An 18,450-nucleotide genomic window follows, 5' to 3' on the forward strand; every position below is an offset into this window, starting at 1 on the left:
CACCTGAAAGCTTGCCGTAGCTCTGCATGCTCAATTTTCAGTGGTCGGCCTGAGGTCCATTTCCTGAAGTTCCATCAGGGCTTTTATTTGTGGCATTGCTTTCAAATGATTGTCAGACCACTTATTTAGCTGAGACAAACACCCGTTCGGAGTCTGTTCATGTTCAGCTTCATAACCATTTGTGATTCAGAAGTGTATCCTGCTTTTAAACTCCTGGGCCAAAGCCTAGGCAAATCTTCCCTTCTTTTCTAGGACATCCTTCCAGCAGTTCACCAGACCAGACTGAGTGCTCCGCAGCTCCAGACTGAAATCAACAGTTCTATAATTGGCAGCAATCAACCTTATGAATTTATTCACATCCCCAGGGGACAACTATCTGAACACAAACCATTTCTTTAAAAATAAACCAAACATGCATACATGGAACTCACAAACTGAGTGTGCAAAAGACAACTTCTGGTAGGGATGATCTACTAAGGCTTAATAGTGTACAGGCTTTGTTCACGGATACCAAAGACCCTATAGATTACGTACATATGTGACCTAATGGTAGATTATCTATCCACTAAGCACACTGCTGGACAAGAACAATCAGATAGAGGTAAACTTCTCTCCAGGAAGTGGGCTCTAGTTTGATCAAGGCTGGTTAACTGATTATAGTTGAAAACAAATTGATATATTAATTTGCAAGTATATAACCTCAATTATTTTAGTGTCAGTTACCACACACAGAACACCAATGGCCAATGGACAAATCTATGAATATGCAAAATTGTACTGACCACCACCATAAACTTAATACTGTTCCAGTAGCTTGTGGGAACATGAAGGATAACATTTAAAATTAGGTAACATAACATGATTGGGTTGTAGCCAATGTTTGTCCTATTCAGAGTAGACCAACTGAAATCAATGGGCATGACTAACTTGTATCCATTAATTTCAGTGAGACTACTCTTGAGTAATACTTAGTTGGCTGCAACCCACAGTAGAACATTGCATCCTACTGGTATTCCATTGTTTTGAGTTCATGAAGGATACTCACAAAGAGTGGATGGGCATATTAACAAAATGGGACAATAATGATTTTGGTGTGAGTAGCAAAATGGAAATGTATTCTTCTTAATGTCCCATTAACTTCAGTGGCCTTCAGCAGTGTCTCCTGAATGCACCCAGTCATAGATGACGAGAGGAATGCTCACCAGGGAAAACATTACTCCTAATGCCAAAAAGAGAGAGGCCTAGAACCAAAAGGGGAAAAGTAGTTCAGCTAGCAGAACTTATTTTCATAAACAGGTTAACCAAGTGAGAATGTTCATCAAAGCCAAGCAGAAATATTTTATGCTCTTGGAGGACTAGTTTCAGACTTAGTTTAGGAATGGCTACTGGGACAAAGCTTGAGATAGCTCCTGATTTCTGAAACTTACCCAAATCCTCTGAATCAGTTTTGATCCATCTTGGTGGGTGATTTTTAAATAAAGTGATGACGGGAGAATAAAAATCAGCATATTGGCAGAAGTTACCCCTGTGGCAAACCAAGCACATAGATTTTGTTATAACAGACTAGTTGATGTGACCCACAATAAAAGGCATTTCTTAATCAAATATAATTTGAATACTGTACCTACAACTCCAAAAATATCCTTCATGGAAGGTATGAAAATAACTAACAAGTTAATGATCGCCAGAAGGATCACCGTAACCACAACGTGACGGCACAAGTGAAATTTGGTTTTTCTAGTAAGCTCAAATATAGAAGAACGCACCTGTAAAGGGGAAAAAAGAGAGCTATTGCAATTGAAATTTGCATAATTTCCCTTACTAATTCCCTCCATGGTTTTGTATAATGCACTTAAGATTTGCTTGACTCCAAATTCATTCTAGAGAACTTAGGCTGCAATCCTAACATCACTTACTTGGGAGTAAGCTCTTTTGAATTCAACATTATTTACTTCTGAGAAAACTTGGTTAGGATTGCACTGTTAGACATGGTAATGTGTTTGTGAGTATGAGAGAAAGAAAGCATACTATCTGCATTTCCACCAGATGCTATTTATTACAGCTGCAGGCTTTTTATGTTAACATCATTTGTTCTAGTGTCAAAATTAATTACTCTTCTGCCAGGATGAAATTCATTCTTCCTCTCATAGAGCTTAGCAAATCAGACTCACAACAGGAAAGGATGAACATTTTCCTGCACCAAGATATGTCACATTTCTGCCTTCTGCTGCCTAACTGAGCCCATACTGTGGAATGGGATAGTGCCCACTTAGGAATTCACAGGCACTATCCTGCATTAATTTATTTGCTTTTTAAATTAAATTTCTATGCTGCCCTATATCCAAAGATCATAGGGAATCTTACAATATAAAAAACACAACAATATAAAGAATAGGTAAAAGGACCCCTGACCATTAGGTCCAGTCGTGGCCGACTCTGGGGTTGCGGCGCTCATCTCGCTTTATTGGCCGAGGGAGCCGGCGTACAGCTTCCGGGTCATGTGGCCAGCATGACTAAGCCGCTTCTGGCGAACCAGAGCAGTGCACGGAAACGCCGTTTACCTTCCCGCCAGAGCGGTACCTATTTATCTACTTGCACTTTGAGGTGCTTTTGAACGTCTAGGTTGGCAGGAGCTGGGACCAAGCAACAGGAGCTCACCCCGTCGCGGGGATTCGAACTGCTGACCTTCTGATCGGCAAGCCCTAGGCTCTGTGGTTTAACCCTCAGCGCCACCCGCGTCCCTAATATAAAGAATAATAGCAAACAAAAGCAATACCCCCAGAGTTTAAAAGGCTACAGATTGCTTAATGTAGCCAAAGCCCTGTAAGAAGATGAATGTTTCTGCCTGACACCTAAAGATAGGTAACAAAAGTGACAGGCAAGCCTCCCTGGGGAGAGCATTCCACAGATGGGGAGCCACTGAAGAAAAGGCCTGTTTTTGTGTTGCCACCCTCCTGACATCTCATGGAGGAGGCACACAAAGAAGGGCTTCAGATGATGATTGCAGGGTCCAGGTCAGTTCAAATGGGGAGGGGCGGTTCTGAGCCACTTAAGGGCAATCAGGACAGATTCTGCTAGTTTATCACTTGTCTCACTGCCCAGCAGTTTCCCTGCCAGAGCTGACAAGAGCTGGTCTTGGAGGTGGTGTTGAGGACTCTAGGACTGCTGGTTATGGGGGTCTTCAACATCCATGCCACGATCACTGGCTCTGGGGTGGCTCAGGACTTCATGGCACTGCTACTGTTTACTTGCACTTTTTCTGGGGGTGGGGCAGGAGGTTGATTTTAAACTGTAGGCCACCGTCAGCAGGACCAAATCTAAATGAATCTATGCAGCAATCTGATAGTTGTTCCTAGGAAATGGTAAGACATCTCCAAGTGAACAGGAGCCTCAGACTTACAGTGAAAAATAACACTGGGACTGTGAGGATGACTGCAGCTATAACAGCAACACGGACTGTCAAGATGAGGATGTCATCTTTATTCTGATACTTGTGAAGCAGATCTGACGACACGGTTTCTGCAGGGAAGACAAAGAGAGAACTGTTCCAGCAATTAAGCAATTAATTCATAGAAGCTGTCACTTGGCAAGAGCCACCTCAAACAACAAGTGACTAATCTGCAGGCAACGGGGATGGCGGTGAAGCAGGCTGGATCGAATACAGCGTTTTAACTCATGCTCCACTGAACCGCAAATATCAAATTCGGCCTGAAACCTGATGTACACTTGCCAGAGAGTAAGTCCCATTCATTTCAGTGGAGCTTAGTTCCCAGTTGTGCTAATGTCCAGTGTGGGTGTGAACCACCAATCTGCCTGGGCCTGAAAGCAGCGAGGAAGTGAGAGGAAAAGAGCCCAAATACTTGGAGCATTTGCTTCAGTTAAAAAGGTAAAGGTAGAGGGACCCCTGACCATTAGGTCCAGTCGTGACCGACTCTGGGGTTGCAGCACTTATCTCGCTTTATTGGCCGAGGGAGCCGGCGTACAGCTTGCGGGTCATGTGGCCAGCATGACTAAGCCGCTTCTGGCGAACCAGAGCAGTGCACGGAAACGCCATTTACCTTCCCGCCGGAGTGGTACCTATTTATCTACTTGCACTTTGACATGCTTTTGAACTGCTAGGTTGGCAGGAGCAGCGACCGAGCAACGGGAGCTCACCCCGTCATGGGGATTTGAACCGCCGATCTTCTGATCGGCAAGTCCTAGGCTCTGTGGTTTAAATCAAACAGGTTGCAAGCGCAAGCAATGCAAAAAAGAGTGACATTTTACAAAAAAAAATCATGAAATTATTTTAACTTGGGATATTAGGATAGGACAATTTAAACAGTCATTTTATTTGTAAATACAACTGTTTTCACTCGCTGTATTCAAATTAATGGAATGTTACAAGATTATTCTGAAGTCCAGGAATCACCAGGGGCTTTTGCACCTGGGGCAAAACTGGAGTGTTGAGAGTGCTGTGGACCTTTGGGGAGTGGGGAGAAAGAACCCATGAAATTATGATGCAATTTCAAGAGGATCTATTATTACTAGATCTGATGTGTGTTGTGTGTGCATGTCTTCTCTCTCTCTCTCTCTCTCTCTCTCTCTCTCTCTCTCCATTTTCTCCCCTACTCTCTCTCCTTTGACTCCTGTGACACCCGACTTTCCCTACTACATATTTTCCTCCCCTTATTGTCCCAAGTCACTCCACTTTCCCTCCTACTCACTCAAGAAAGAACCTGAAGCTAAAGTATGAATAGTAGGTTTTCCCTGCTCCTTTCATATAATTGGCTGGGGGAAAGAAGCAAATTGTCAGGTGAAGCAGAGGTGCTACACTTGCTTCCTGGCAGGTGGGCCATAGTTGCTTACCAGAAGGGAGAAGTGTGAGGTTTCAAGGAGATCAGTGATGTGCAAATGCACTGACAGATCCCATCTAGCACTTCTGAAGATGCATCTGCACTGCACTGACCTCTCATTCCTTTTTCTTCTTGTTAAGCAACAGCAAGCATCCCGCTAAGAAACTAGGATAACTGCTCCATCTCTACCCAGTGGGCCCAGGCAGATGTTCCCCCCCTCCTAAGAATGAAGTGACTGGGGGCAGTGCTCTGGTTTGTGTACTTCCCTGCCCCCAAACACTTGGGAATGCAAGTATGATGTCAAGGGCCAAGGAAATGCCACTTTCAAATAAGCAGAAGATATCTCAATTTTGACGTTACCTTCTGTGCACAGTGAGGAAACAAGAAAGCAGCACCTCAACCATTTACAAAATTCAGAAAACAGACAGAAACAAACAAACACACCTTTTAGTTTCTTTTTTTCTAAATGTACTGTAAAGCACAAGAGGTGAGTAGCCAAAAATAGTCACTTACCATAAAATGTCAAATAGCCAAAAATAGCAGTCAAGAAGTACATGACAAACATAGCGAAGAAAGAGATTCTTGAAACCATCTGCATTTTCTTCTGTGAACGACTGGGGGAAAAAAAAAAGATGGGGCAACAGGGGAAGTTAAGGAATAATTGGTTCTATACTTGAATGTATGCCATTTAACAGGAACAAGTCTGAAGACCGTTGAGATCTCAAGGAGGAGCACTGTAGGGGAATGGTTTGGGGTAAACAACTGTCCACACCATACCACTTCATTGTCCACCTTCTTGAGATGGTAATGATTAAAGGGCTGGTTTATAGGTGGCTTTCCCTATATGTAAGGAACCATGACCCTTTTACTTAAAAACAAACACAACAATTAAGGTTTGAAGCCCACACAATTAAGGTAAAAAGAGATAACGATGGCATTGTAGTTTTTAAAGTTTAGCGAAGACCAGGAAAACAAATCTCCAGTTAATTTAGGGAACCCTTGATTCCTAGGTGGGGAGTGGTAATTTCCCCCCTCTCTGCTACAGAGATTCCAACAGAGTATCAAGTCCAATCTAGTAAGGAAAGGTCCATGTGGTTTGCTTGCATAAGGTGCTAGGTTCAATAACTAACTCTTCTTGTTTTAGAGATAACTAACACTTTTGGTTTCTAGGAAATAGCAGTTCAGGGCAGGGCTGCCAGCCACTGTACAGACCACCAGACTAGATGACTTATTAGTCTGCCTCAATTAAGCAGTTCCTGTGAGGAGTCCACTATCTTCATATAAATGCATCCATTATAGGAACATTGCACAATTATAGAGGTGCCAGCTCTAGCTAGAGATTCTTGGAGCACCAACATTTTGAAATGATCCTGAAATCTATGTAAGGTTTAGGAGTTTTTATATGGTCCACACATTCACAAAACAGAGGAGGCCCCAGCTAATCTCAGAATTCAGCAAACGTTTGCCTTCCAAATGCTCTTGTAAGTAGCACCGTGTTAGCAGCGATTCTTCTTTCTTTTTGAAAATGGAAGCTAGTATAAAGCATATAAGATTGAAAGCTCCAGAAAATAACATCGACAATGCTGCTAGCTCCTGTACCAGATATAGCTGCCTTTGAGACAGACACCAGTTATTGGCTGCAGTCTGGCATTGCCTCGTATAAAGTGACTGTTCACACTGTTTGTGTCTCTGCTAACAGCTGTGTATATCTAAGGAGAGCCCCATATTTGTTATGTTGCCACCCTCAAACCCCCTTGGTGAGCCAAGTCTTCCTAGATGACGAGCGGGTCCTGATGCTTTTCTCAAATTAAAGTTCTTTTCTCTTAGCAGTGCAGAGTGCAACTCAGTACTAACGCTCTTACAGACAAAGCAGTTTGCTTTAATAATTAAAACAATGGTTTCTCTCTTACTCTTTAAGTTCACAGTAGATTGGAAGGACCGAGGGATGGCACACAAATGCAAATGTAATGGTAGGCAAAGCGTACACGGTCTGTTTGAAAAACAAAAACAAAACTATCAGTCAGGAGGGAGAGACGTAGTGCCTCCAAATGTCATTACGAAAATCGTCATCATTTCCAATTTGAATTTTCTGTGCTCTTCAACTGGGATTGTCAACGTTTTGCTCTGGTGGGGTTCCTGGTTTTTTTATAGTTGCATATCATGCATACCAGCACTGCAGTGCAATGACCGAGGAAAGTCCCATGAAATGGAATGGAATTCAAAGGTTCCCTTGCTCTCAGGAAAGGTGACTTTCTGTTTGTGGATGGAAACCTTTGGATACAACCTATTGCATTTTTTCCATGATTTGAAACCTTAGGAGCTCTACCTAGAAAAACATGGCTTTCACGGGGCTGGGAACACCTGTTAAATAACAAGCATATACAATGATGTTTGAATACAAGGGAAACTATAGTGTTGGTGTTTCTGCTAATATGATTATTACATCTGATTGGCTGCACATATTTTCCTATGCAATCTGCTGTTCAAAATTATTGTCAAAATTTTCCCCAGTTCTTTGAACTCTTCATCCTCGGAAACAAAACCCAGATAAAAATGTAATTTGCTCTGGTTGGAAAACTTGCGGTTGCCTAGGATTTCTTGCACAGTCTAGCTGCTGGCATGTGGAACAAAATGACAAAATGGTGTGGAAAGAAACATACCTTGGAATTAATGGTGACATACTTGGGTTGGCACGTATCCACATAGGCAATGCTAGAGTTTGGAGACAGAGGTGCGGTGGCATTTTTCTCATCCAGACGACAAGGAATTTCAAATTTCTTGTATACAACCTGGGATAAAGGACCGCCATTGAAAAAATATCCAAAACAAATGACTTGATGCTGGAAGTTAATAATTTCATTTTAACCAAAACACCAAGCAAAACTTACCACTATGAGAAAAAATACCATGCAAGTCAGGGAAAATCCACTGGTGTAGCCGAGATACCCTGAGATAAAATCAAAGGAAAACTTATCCAGCAACTCATTCACATTTATTTAACTACTAACAGGTAAAATGTTTTAAGTTCTGGTGAATAATATGGTACATATTCCAATAACATGCGGGGAATACCTATGCCACTTTTGTCACAAATACTTTTCAAAGACACTGGCTTTCAGACAAAGCCAGGAGCAGCTGGCAGGGGAGTTGACCTGACCTTCTGTCACCCATGTTGCCCATGCTTACCAGGAGGTAGAGGAAGAGGCAGCAATGAAGTCATCATGGTGCAAACACACTGATGAGAGCATCAGATTGGTTCTTGCTGTACGTTTATAATGGAACAAGTTCCCCTCCACCTCACCCCCTCTCTACTTCTTAGTAAGCAGCAGCTATATGGGTGGCAGAAGGTTAGCACCACCAGCTGACCAAATTGTTTTTTATTTGGTTGATTTATATAACCAGGAGCAGGGTGACGTGGCAGGTGTGTGTGTGTGTGTGTAAGGGGTGCCACCGAAAGGCACTTACATGTTAATTATTATTGCTGTAAACCTAACTCCATTTACCACTGAATTCAGAGTAGACATGGTTAGGATTGCACTGTTAGTTAACTTTTCATTTGGATTTTTATTTTTGGCAACCATTTGTGTCACTCAAAAGGACACAATGCTTCTCCATGTTGAAGCAGGAGTAACACCAATGGTTCTGATAGCATATCTTTGTATTTTTAGAATCCTGGCTCAAACAATTCAATCTTTGCGGGAGGAAAGATGATTCATTAAGGAGCAAACATCAAGTGGAATTACAGAGGGTTCTTGACTGCGAAAGACAATTTTGTTGTCACATTCTTATCCTGTCTTAAAATGCACAGTGAAAAGTCTATAGGGTTTTCCCTGAATGGAGAAATCCAGTTAAATAACATGTATTATACCATGAAAAACAAATGGGCATTTTTCAGCGCACTACAGTGGTGCCCCGCAAGACGAATGCCTCGCAAGACGGAAAACTCGCTAGACGAAAGAGTTTTCCGTTTTGGAGGTGCTTCGCAAAACGAATCTCCTATGGGCTTGCTTCGCAAGACGAAAATGTCTTGTGAGTTCCTGCGGGTTTTTTTCCCTCCCCCCCCCTTTTTCTAAGCGTCTAAGCCGCTTATCCGCTAAGCCGCTAAAAGCTGCTAAAAGCCGCTAATAGCTGCTAAAAGCCGCTAATAGCGCTAATCCGCTAATCCGTCAATGGGCTTGCTTCGCAAGACGAAAAAACCGCTAGACGAAGAGACTCGCAGAATGGATTCTTTTTGTCTTGCGAGGCACCACTGTAGTTTGGCTTCTGGAGAAGGAAAGGTTGTCTGGAGACATGGCAGCGACAGGCAGCTAAAAGCTCAATTGCTGAGGTCTCGTACAGAGCAAGGAGTGAAGGGTTGGCAAAAAGCGAAACTGTGGAAAGAGGGTTCTGGAGCCAGGCTTGGTGAGTGTCAAAGTCAATTAAAAATATCTTAGACTAATGAATGTCCCGAGGTGTTTACTAGTCTGTGCTTTATGTAGAATTGCTCACCTTTTCTTAAAGGTGATGTTTAACAGAACCTTCCTTTATTTTAGGAACAAAATATATGTTAACAGTATTTTTAAAAGAGCGAGAGAGAAAGAGGGAGAGAGACTAGCCAACTTTATTTACATTGCCTCAGGGGGAAAGAAATCTTTTTTTGGCCATAATCAGTGTTCAGAAATAGAAAATACCAAGCGACGACATTATTTTGTCTCAGGTTCAGACAGCCAGATGTATTCAGACAGTACCAAATTGTACCTTAGGCTTCTTATATTATAAGGTTCCCTGTGCATAGTTTATTCTGGAGCTAAGGAATATGCTTGAAACAGAATGTGGCCTTCCATGATTGGAATACACCCCGAATAAGAAGTCTAAGAACCATACTTCAAACTAAAGAAGGTATCTATCCTTACCTAAATTTTTAAGAAGACACAAGGGAAGGATTATACAGAACGTCACTGTTACGACAAGAAGCCTCCCATCCACGTACCAGGCCCTGTAAAACATTTTCAAAAGTGACAGGATAGCATCACTTTTTTTTACCCTGAATTCTCATATTTTTATACAGTCAGGGTTTTCCCCAACCCCTATTAAGTGCCTAGTTGCTCAAAAAGATACTGTTTTCCCAGGACAGGTATTAGATAGCGTAAGTAAACAGCTATTAATATGAAGTTGCCTTTCTTGAATCTCAGCCACAGGAGTCTGCAAACATCACTTTTTCATGGGAGTTATTAAGAAAAGGATTGCCCAAGTGCTAAGAGCTATGCCAGGGGTGGAGGGCAAAGCCATGCCAATTGGCATTAGACCTGCCTCAGGGTGTCAACACAGGAAAGGTTTGCTCAGCCAGGCAGACAGTTATTTTGCAATATGTGCTGTGGCCGTAAGACAACATGCACTGAATGAAAAGCCCTTGCTTCTAGGTGTATGATGTCTACTGTGATAAGCTGAGATATGAACAAATCCCCCCCTCACCCCGTCCACATATGTGGTCTCTTTGCTCCTTCCTTTGTGTGAGTTAGCAAACAAATCAGAAAGTCTCCTATTAACTACGGTTTTCTGTTTTGCCTGAACTGGGAAACTCAACAGCTTCAGAACAAGACAGAATATTAAAAGAATGGTTTGGAGTTAAAATCCATATTCTAAAGCTGTTAACCATAGTTTCCTGGTTTGAGTGAAATGGGAAACTGTAGCAAATGGAAGACTTCCTGGTAGGTTTGCCAGTTCACATGAAGGAAGGAATAAAGGGGCTGCAAGTGCGGGCAAAAGGCTCGTTGATATCTCAGCCTATGAAGCAGATGGGTGATTGTACAAACTCTCCCATTAACTCATTTCTCTGTACCAGGGTAGCCAATGGGGTGCTCTCCAAATGCTGTTGGATGCTGTTGTTTTGCTTTTGTTGTTTTTAAGGGATGGCATCCAATTTCGTTGCACTTGTGCAATGTTGCACGTGTGTAATGACAATAAAGAATCTATCTATCTATCTATCTATCTATCTATCTATCCCTGACAAATGGCTATGCTGTCAGGGACTGATGGGAGTTGTGGTCCAACAATATTTGGACAGCACAATGTTGGCTACCCAAGCTCTATACTTTGCAAACGGAGCACTACGGAAAATTCTGACTGCTGCTTTTGAGCAGAGCAAGCCTTCCAGTCAGGTATTAGAATTGGTACTGATGCTCAGCTAACTTTTATTCAGGGTAAAAAGGTAAAGGTAAAGGGACCCCTGACCATTAGGTCCAGTCATGACCGACTCTGGGGTTGCGGTGCTCATCTCGCTTTATTGGCCGAGGGAGCTGGCGTACAGGTCATGTGGCCAGCATGACTAAGCCGCTTCTGGTGAACCAGAGCAGCGCACGGAAACGCCGTTTACCTTCCCGCCAGAGCAGGAAGGTATTTATCTACTTGCACTTAGACATGCTTTCAAACTGCTAGGTTTATTCAGGGTAGACCCACTGAAATTAATGGCCATGACTAACTTAAGTCTAATAATAGGTTTGCTCTTAAGTAAAAGTTAGTTGAATACAACTGCTCAGTTTGTCTCTTTAGCACAGCGCTGGAGGCTGATGGGAATTGTAGTCCTAACCTCTGGAGGGTACCAGATTGGTGAAGGCTGATCTAGCATGAAAAAAATATTATCTGTGAGTGGTGTGCCACTTCCCTAATGGCCTTTTCTGTTTAGTTTAGTATTGGGATATATTATATCTCAATGGTGCATTTCCCCCCCAAGAACTTGAATAATAACGCTTTGTTTATTATTATAGAGTTTTCAAAGAAAGAAAACAAAAAAACAACTGAAGCAGCACAGAATAGATAACTTCAGGCTTATATTTTGCTTCTTTGTATTTCTCTGCCTTTAATAATCCCATAAGAAGTTGTGACGTTAACACCTAGCATTCAAAACCAGCATGATAGCAGCCTATAACATTTCTAGCACAGAATACTTTTGATAAACCCCTGCCTTAGACCGACTAACCAATTAGTCCAGTCAGCAAAGCCACAAATTAAACTTACGAAAATGTTTCTTCTTCTCCCATAAGGAACTTTATGGCAGCAGGTAGTTCATTTTTAACTATGAAGAGATAGCTCAGCATTGCTGGGGAAAACAAGGTCTTGTTAGAAAGGGAACATAATCAGTCATGATGCCAAGACACTGCCGTGTGCTTGGTTTTTCTCTGTGCTATCCTCAGGACCAATTCAAAGGAGTCTTTTTGTATATTCAGCTATGATATCCCCAAGTACAAAATACACACTGTGGGTGGGTTCAGAGATTAATATTGCTGGTCCAATAAACTGTGGTATGCTGACATGTGAACGAGTGATGAGATTGAGGGCTCCCTCTTCCTCTTCTTGCACACCCAGTTGCAGAGAAGAGTGCCTAGTCTGTTAAATTGCCTTATCCCCATGTTATCTGGATGAGGAAACTATGATTTTAACTGCTTCCAGCAAGCCAGGATTGCAAACCAGTATCAAGCTGTGGTTTGCAATTCTGGCTTGCAGGTAGCACCCAAACTTCCCAGTGCAGATATTACTGAAAATAAAGGGAATGCAGGAATGTTCAGGCTGCTTGCCCATTTCCAATGGACCAGAAATATTATGTCTGAACTTGCCCTCTGTTTGTGTATCTCACATGGATGTCTAAATGACACATGCCTGTATTGTCAGTAGCTTATGCCTTTAATATATGCATCAGAAGTGGCCCAATCCTTTCCCACTCATCATTTGTGTGCATTTTAAAGAGACAAGTCACTCAAAATACATCATTTGAAACTGAGACACACAGCATAAGTTTTTTTGTACTCAAGTCAGGAACCATAACGAAGTACAAAAGGTCTCATTTGAAGTGGCCTCCAGGCTTCAGTCTATGCAGTGAATATAACCCAGGGATAGTCCTATAGAAATAGAATAACTGGGCCGGCAAACTCACATGATGTCATTAACACTAGGAAAGGGTTTCCCAAAAAAGGGTGGGGGAAAGGAATTGCTAGACTTCCATCTATCCTTGGAAGCATACTGGTCTCTTTATTAGAACAGGCAGAAGGAGGAGCAAAGGCATATGGGGAGAAGGTGAATCCAAATAGCCAAGACAGCAGAAACACTAGATATACTTCCTAACACATATTTATTACAATGCAGCGAGAATTTAAGTTTGAGCAGAGTACAGTGGTACTAGGGAGACTGAAAATCCCGAAAGGTCACCTTTAAGCACACAGCATTTACCTCCAGTGTTCTGAAGAGACGTGGATCCAAAAACAATAAACTTCCCCGGAGTGCCAAAGATTTGCTCGCCAAGTTTTTCATAAACCATGCAGCCTGGTTAAACCAAGTTGGAAAAGAGTCATGATATGAAACAACAATGGCAAGTCATTTACAGTTCTCGCACTCTCATCTACACACACACCCCATTCATAATTCTGTGTTCATCTCTGTAGTCCATCCAGCTTATCATGCATTTCCAAAATGTCAGAAGTTGTCACTTATAGAGAGGTGGAGTTCAAAGCAAAATGAAATCTCCTTGCTCCCACCCCCTTGACATTTGTAATGCTTCTGTTCAAACACTTCAGTAAGCTCCTTTAACCTGAATATGTTTGGGCAAATGTACATATCTGAAACAGCAGGAAATTGAATATCGAGAGTTCTAGGAACAAGTGGAACACCAAGCATTGTAAAGCCCAATCATAGCATTTGCATCATCATAATATTTTTTTTTGCCAGGTCATGTAAATAGGCAGACTGAGCTCTATGACCTCTCAGAGTATAACCACCAAACTTTTTATTTCACTTCAAATTCTTTCTTAAAAAATTCATTTTTGGATATAATCTTACAATCTGAGAAGAAAATATTAAAAAGGGTGAAAGGTTAAAAAGAAAAAAGAACTTGATACAACACAACTCTTGGGGCACAATAAACCACCGAACATTAGAAGAGCTTTGCTGGATCTCATCAATGGTTCATCTGGTCTAGAATCCTGTTTCATACAGTGACCAACCAGATGCCCCAGGAAGTTCACAAGCAGGGCATTAAGGAAACAACCCTTTCGTGTTGTTGATCTCTAACAGGTGCTATTCAGTAACACACTGTACAGAAAATTAGAGAACCTTCCTTTTTCCAACAATGTTCACTTCCTTTGGTATACTGAAGGATCTGCAGTCAGACCAAGGATATATTTGTTTAGGGTTGGCTAATACATAAGAACACTTTAAGTTGACATGGCACCAGCAGTAGGAATGTTCCTTTATCTAGCTTAGGAAATCGAGACACTACATGCACTTCCTTTATGCACTGCTGTCATTTACACTGTGTCTTTATACCCTCCATCTTCTGGTACTTTGTTAAAGCACAGGATGGGGAGTTTGAGGCAGAAAATGCAATCCATCAAGAACTGGTTCTGCTCTGTTTCCTACAGTCTCACCTGAGTCTGTTTCTGCCTTCATGAACAGAAGGCTCGATTATCGCTTCCTTTGATACACTTCTGCAAGGCTTCAATTTCTCTGGTGAAGTAAAGTGCATTTAATGTTTTCTATTGTATTCAGGACCACTACTAAAGTTCCCCCCCTCCCGCACTATTATAGCACTGATGGGGGGGGCGGACAAAAACATTTATTTTATTCTCCATATATTTCACCCCATCACCTTCATTGCTACTGAATTGTACAACGTTCTTATGAATTACCTGTTTCCTTTGCACACAACAACAGGAGGTTTATTGAATAAATAGACAGCAACGTCACTGAAATCAAAAGCAACCTATAAAAAAAGGAAATAAGAAAGAAAAATATATCATCGTTATATAATAAGCCAGGTCCTGTACTGCACTGAATTTGGAACAGTGGTAGAAATATTGTTTCAGCCACTGCAAACAAAATGACTCAGTAGTGTCCAGGTGACAAGCAAATGGAATGAATGTTAAGATATTTCCTGTAAAAATTGATAGTTTAGAACAGGCATCCCCAAACTCGGCCCTCCAGATGTTTTGGGGCTACAACTCCCATCATCCCTAGCTAACAGTGGTCAAGGATGATGGGAATTGTAGTCCCAAAACATCTGGAGGGCTGGGTTTGGGGATGCCTGGTTTAGAAGAACTCAGAGCTCTAAATCACAGGCCATTCATCTTCCTATGGAGTGATCAAAGGCCTGGGTCTATTAATTTTTTTTTAAAAAAATACATTGGTCAAAGGGAGGGAAATTATTTTACGCTTTCCAAATGTTATCCCCATTCCTGCAAGAGCCTATGCAGAAGTTCATAAAGCAGAGAATTCATGGGATGTGAAGTTGCCCTGTTAAATTATTGTTTACATCAGCAAACTATCTGAGAAAGGAATGTTGTTGACTTGAATTATAAGTATAAAACCAATTAAATTGCTTATTTAGAGTATTGCTGAGTGGCTAAACTAATTGGCTGACAAAGATTTTATAGTGTATCTCCATCAGTTTTAGGTTATTTGTCTCCAGCAAATTTGGCTGCATGATCCAAGCAGAATATATTTAGAGTTACAAACCTTGTGTAGTGTGTCATCACCCCCCCTCCACCCCCCAAAAAAGGAGGGGGGGGAGATGTAGTGGTGGTCATAGCAGTAGGATAAAGGCTGTCTTTGTGCTTACAGAAATTTCCGCAACATCCAAAATATTGAAGGTTCGTCGCAAAATTTTGTGCCTGAAGTGTGGGGTGAATTGGGAAATGCTGTCTGTCCGTTTGTCCATCCTTGTTTAACCCAGAGCCCCATATGGATTTATTGGGGGATTTTAATACCAGAATAATTATGAGATTTTCTGACCCCCATTTAGCCCTCAGAACAGGATAGCCTTGCGTTAATTGGAAAGTCAATAGCTAAGCTACACTGCCACCAGAACTTTTAAATTTAATTTTCAATTAAGGGCTACTGTTTTGGCCAAACTCTCTATCCATATAATGAATGGTGGTGCGTTACCTAAACTAGGCTTCCTAGGAAAGCTGTGGAATGCTCTCCGCTGGGAGATCCACTTGGCACCTTCCCTTTAAGGCACAAGGAAAAACATTTTTATTCTCTTGGCCATTGGCATTTAATTCTCTGCCTATTTTGGGTGAGGTGGTGTTGAGTTGGATTTGCTCTTTTATGCATATTATTGTGGCTTAATATGTTTTTGTTCTGGTTTTTATATTTGTTTTTCATGTTTGTTTCTGCAAGTCACTCTGAGTTCATTTTTGTGTGTGAAAAGGGGCCTTATAAATATAATAAACTAATAACAGCAGTGATATGGCAAGAGAAGCTGTTTATTGTCTTTGTACATTTTTATAGACATAGGGAAAATCACCACCCATATTTTGTATGGAACTGAAGTGTGGGGTATATAATGGAAGCTATAGTTTCTAAGAGCTCTTTTGTGTCTTGCAAGTATTATGGTATGAGCCAAAGTTGGGCCTCCTTTTATTAAGGCCTGGGTACAGACGGCATTGCTCATGTCCTGGCTAATGCTACAGCAGATGCTCAAAGCCAGACTCTCCAAATAGTCTCACTCAATAAATTAGTACCATAAATTGGACCAAGCAGTGTAAAGCTCTTCAAATGAATATGGTATGAAAACGGTGTGGTGGTTAGTTACAAATGCAGCTATATTTAGTACCTTGATGCAAGCCACCAAGATAAATTAGTCTGAATAGACAAGAGTCCTATTAAGAAAATGTTTAAATATATGACACAGCTGGGAGTTATATGCTCTTGTAGTGATTTCCATTCAGACTATTGTCCTTTGTATTCAAGCAAGGAAATGAATAATGTCCCTGGCACATCTGTCAGATGTTGTTAGACCACTTTGTATGGCCACTTTGGATAAGCATCACTCCTGCGGAATTTCTCTAAGAAAGAAAACATCCTCTCCCATTAGCAAAATCAATTCTAGTAGCAGATAATGGTTGTGTTCAGATATAATGCTAAACCAAGGTTTAGTATATCAGAAACAAGCCTAGGCAAGCCTCAGGCTTTCATACTCCTCCTTCCCTCCACTGGAGCAGCTGGGAGGATGAAATTGGAAATGTTCACTTCCATTCCCAGGCTAGCCTCTATTTGATCTCCACATGTCTACCCAGTTTTACACTTGAGCTTGTGATTTGTATCTGTAATTGTATTTCATTGTATTGATTTGCATGTTTATTGGTTTTGAAGAGGCCTATGAATAAATGAATGTAGGTATTTCACCCCCCCCCATCCAAACTAAGAACTGTGGTTAGTGTTAACCACGGTTTAGAGCAAGCTTCCTCAACCTCGGCCCTCCAGATGTTTTGAGAGTACAATTCCCATCATCCCTGACCACTGGTCCTGCTAGCTTGGGATCATGGAAGTTGTACCCCAAAAACATCTGGAGGGCCGAGGTTGAGGAAGCCTGGTTTAGAGAAACAGGATTCTAATCCATGGTTTCCCTAAACCTTACTTAACTAATGCTTGTCTGGGTTCAGACACAACAAATAGCCACTGTTCATTGAAGCAAAAGCTTCTGATCTCCTCCCTGTGGCTGTGCTATATGAACAAATGTCTTGGTGGGGAGCATGTGGACCCTGAAGCTCATGCATGTAACGGTGAACCATAGCTTAGCATAATACGTTAGTACTGGATCTCTAAACTGCAAGAAGTTGTACTTTGCGGGGGCGGGGGGAACCCAAGCCATGATACGGTCTTTCCTGAGTTTTCAGCACATTACCTAATGGCTGAGCAGTTCTTTAAATAAGCTAATAAGAACTGCTACTAATCATGTTTCTGTTCAAGCCATCAGTAGCTGTGGCCAGTGTTTGAATTGGATAGGAAGAAGTCTCTGGTGACTCGTGCTTAGTCACAGATGTTTATTCAAGAGCCCCGAGTCGTAGTTTCTGCAAAACAGTAATGTGGTTTCTAGTCCTGAGCTCCCCATGGCAAGCCCAGGATGGTCTTTGCAAGTAAAAAGGGGAACAGGGAACAATATTCTAATCTGCTGTCCTTCCTTGCCCTCAAAATCTGCTGCAGGTTGCTATGCATAAACTTGGTATTTTCCACGGCTTCCAATAAAACAGCATGAACAGATTGTTTGCTGTATGGGTTGTGGTTGAGACAGGCTGACTACTGCCAGTACCAACCCGGGGAATGGTATGAAAACATGAACAGCGCCGGCTTTCTGCAAATTCAAAACATGCACCGCGGAGCTGAGAAAACTCTGCAGCACCCAAAGAGCTCTCATGTTTCATATGTTGAACCAGGGCTAACAAAAGCATACTTGTCAAAAACCACTGTTAAAAAAAATAAATCCGCAGAACTAATTTTGTGGCAAATACATCTGTGAATATATACGGAGCATTCTCTTTAGTTGATTGTTGTCTATTTATTCCACAAATGGAAAAGAAAAAAGTGTGCAAGTGATAATGCCGTTTAACTGGTTCACAACACACAAGGCTTCCCTCAAACAGTTTCAGCATTTTTAGCATCAATGTACTGAAGTTAGAAAAATGTTCTTCACCCGATTCTGGGATATTAAATGTGTACAAAGCAAATGGCTCTTACTTCCTGCTAGCAACGCAAAGGTGCTGCTTCTCACCCTGTTAAGTGTTAGATGGCATTGTACCTATTAGTGAGAACAGATAAGAATGGGCTGTAGGTGTGAGGGAGGGTGGAGATTTAAGGTTGCATTCATAAC

General features: G+C 41.7%; 1 protein-coding gene across 1 annotated transcript in view; it reads right to left on the reverse strand.

The window, feature by feature from the left end:
* Nucleotides 1–325: 325 nt before the first annotated feature.
* The window catches only part of SLC38A1 (solute carrier family 38 member 1), a 38,851-nt gene continuing 20,726 nt past the window's right edge, over nucleotides 326–18,450 (reverse strand). Inside the window, exons 5-16 of the mRNA XM_053405255.1 lie at nucleotides 14,489–14,562; nucleotides 13,035–13,127; nucleotides 11,829–11,910; nucleotides 9,728–9,810; nucleotides 7,724–7,782; nucleotides 7,496–7,624; nucleotides 6,746–6,825; nucleotides 5,349–5,449; nucleotides 3,401–3,519; nucleotides 1,625–1,766; nucleotides 1,428–1,525; nucleotides 326–1,241 (exon numbers count right to left, since the gene is read on the reverse strand). Of these exons, the coding sequence (XP_053261230.1) occupies nucleotides 1,140–1,241; nucleotides 1,428–1,525; nucleotides 1,625–1,766; nucleotides 3,401–3,519; nucleotides 5,349–5,449; nucleotides 6,746–6,825; nucleotides 7,496–7,624; nucleotides 7,724–7,782; nucleotides 9,728–9,810; nucleotides 11,829–11,910; nucleotides 13,035–13,127; nucleotides 14,489–14,562 (1,162 nt within the window). The 3' untranslated portion in view covers nucleotides 326–1,139. The remainder of the gene's footprint in view (nucleotides 1,242–1,427; nucleotides 1,526–1,624; nucleotides 1,767–3,400; nucleotides 3,520–5,348; nucleotides 5,450–6,745; nucleotides 6,826–7,495; nucleotides 7,625–7,723; nucleotides 7,783–9,727; nucleotides 9,811–11,828; nucleotides 11,911–13,034; nucleotides 13,128–14,488; nucleotides 14,563–18,450) is intronic.

Source organism: Podarcis raffonei, chromosome 10 (genome assembly GCF_027172205.1).
Source record: "Podarcis raffonei isolate rPodRaf1 chromosome 10, rPodRaf1.pri, whole genome shotgun sequence".
NCBI lineage: Eukaryota > Metazoa > Chordata > Lepidosauria > Squamata > Lacertidae > Podarcis > Podarcis raffonei.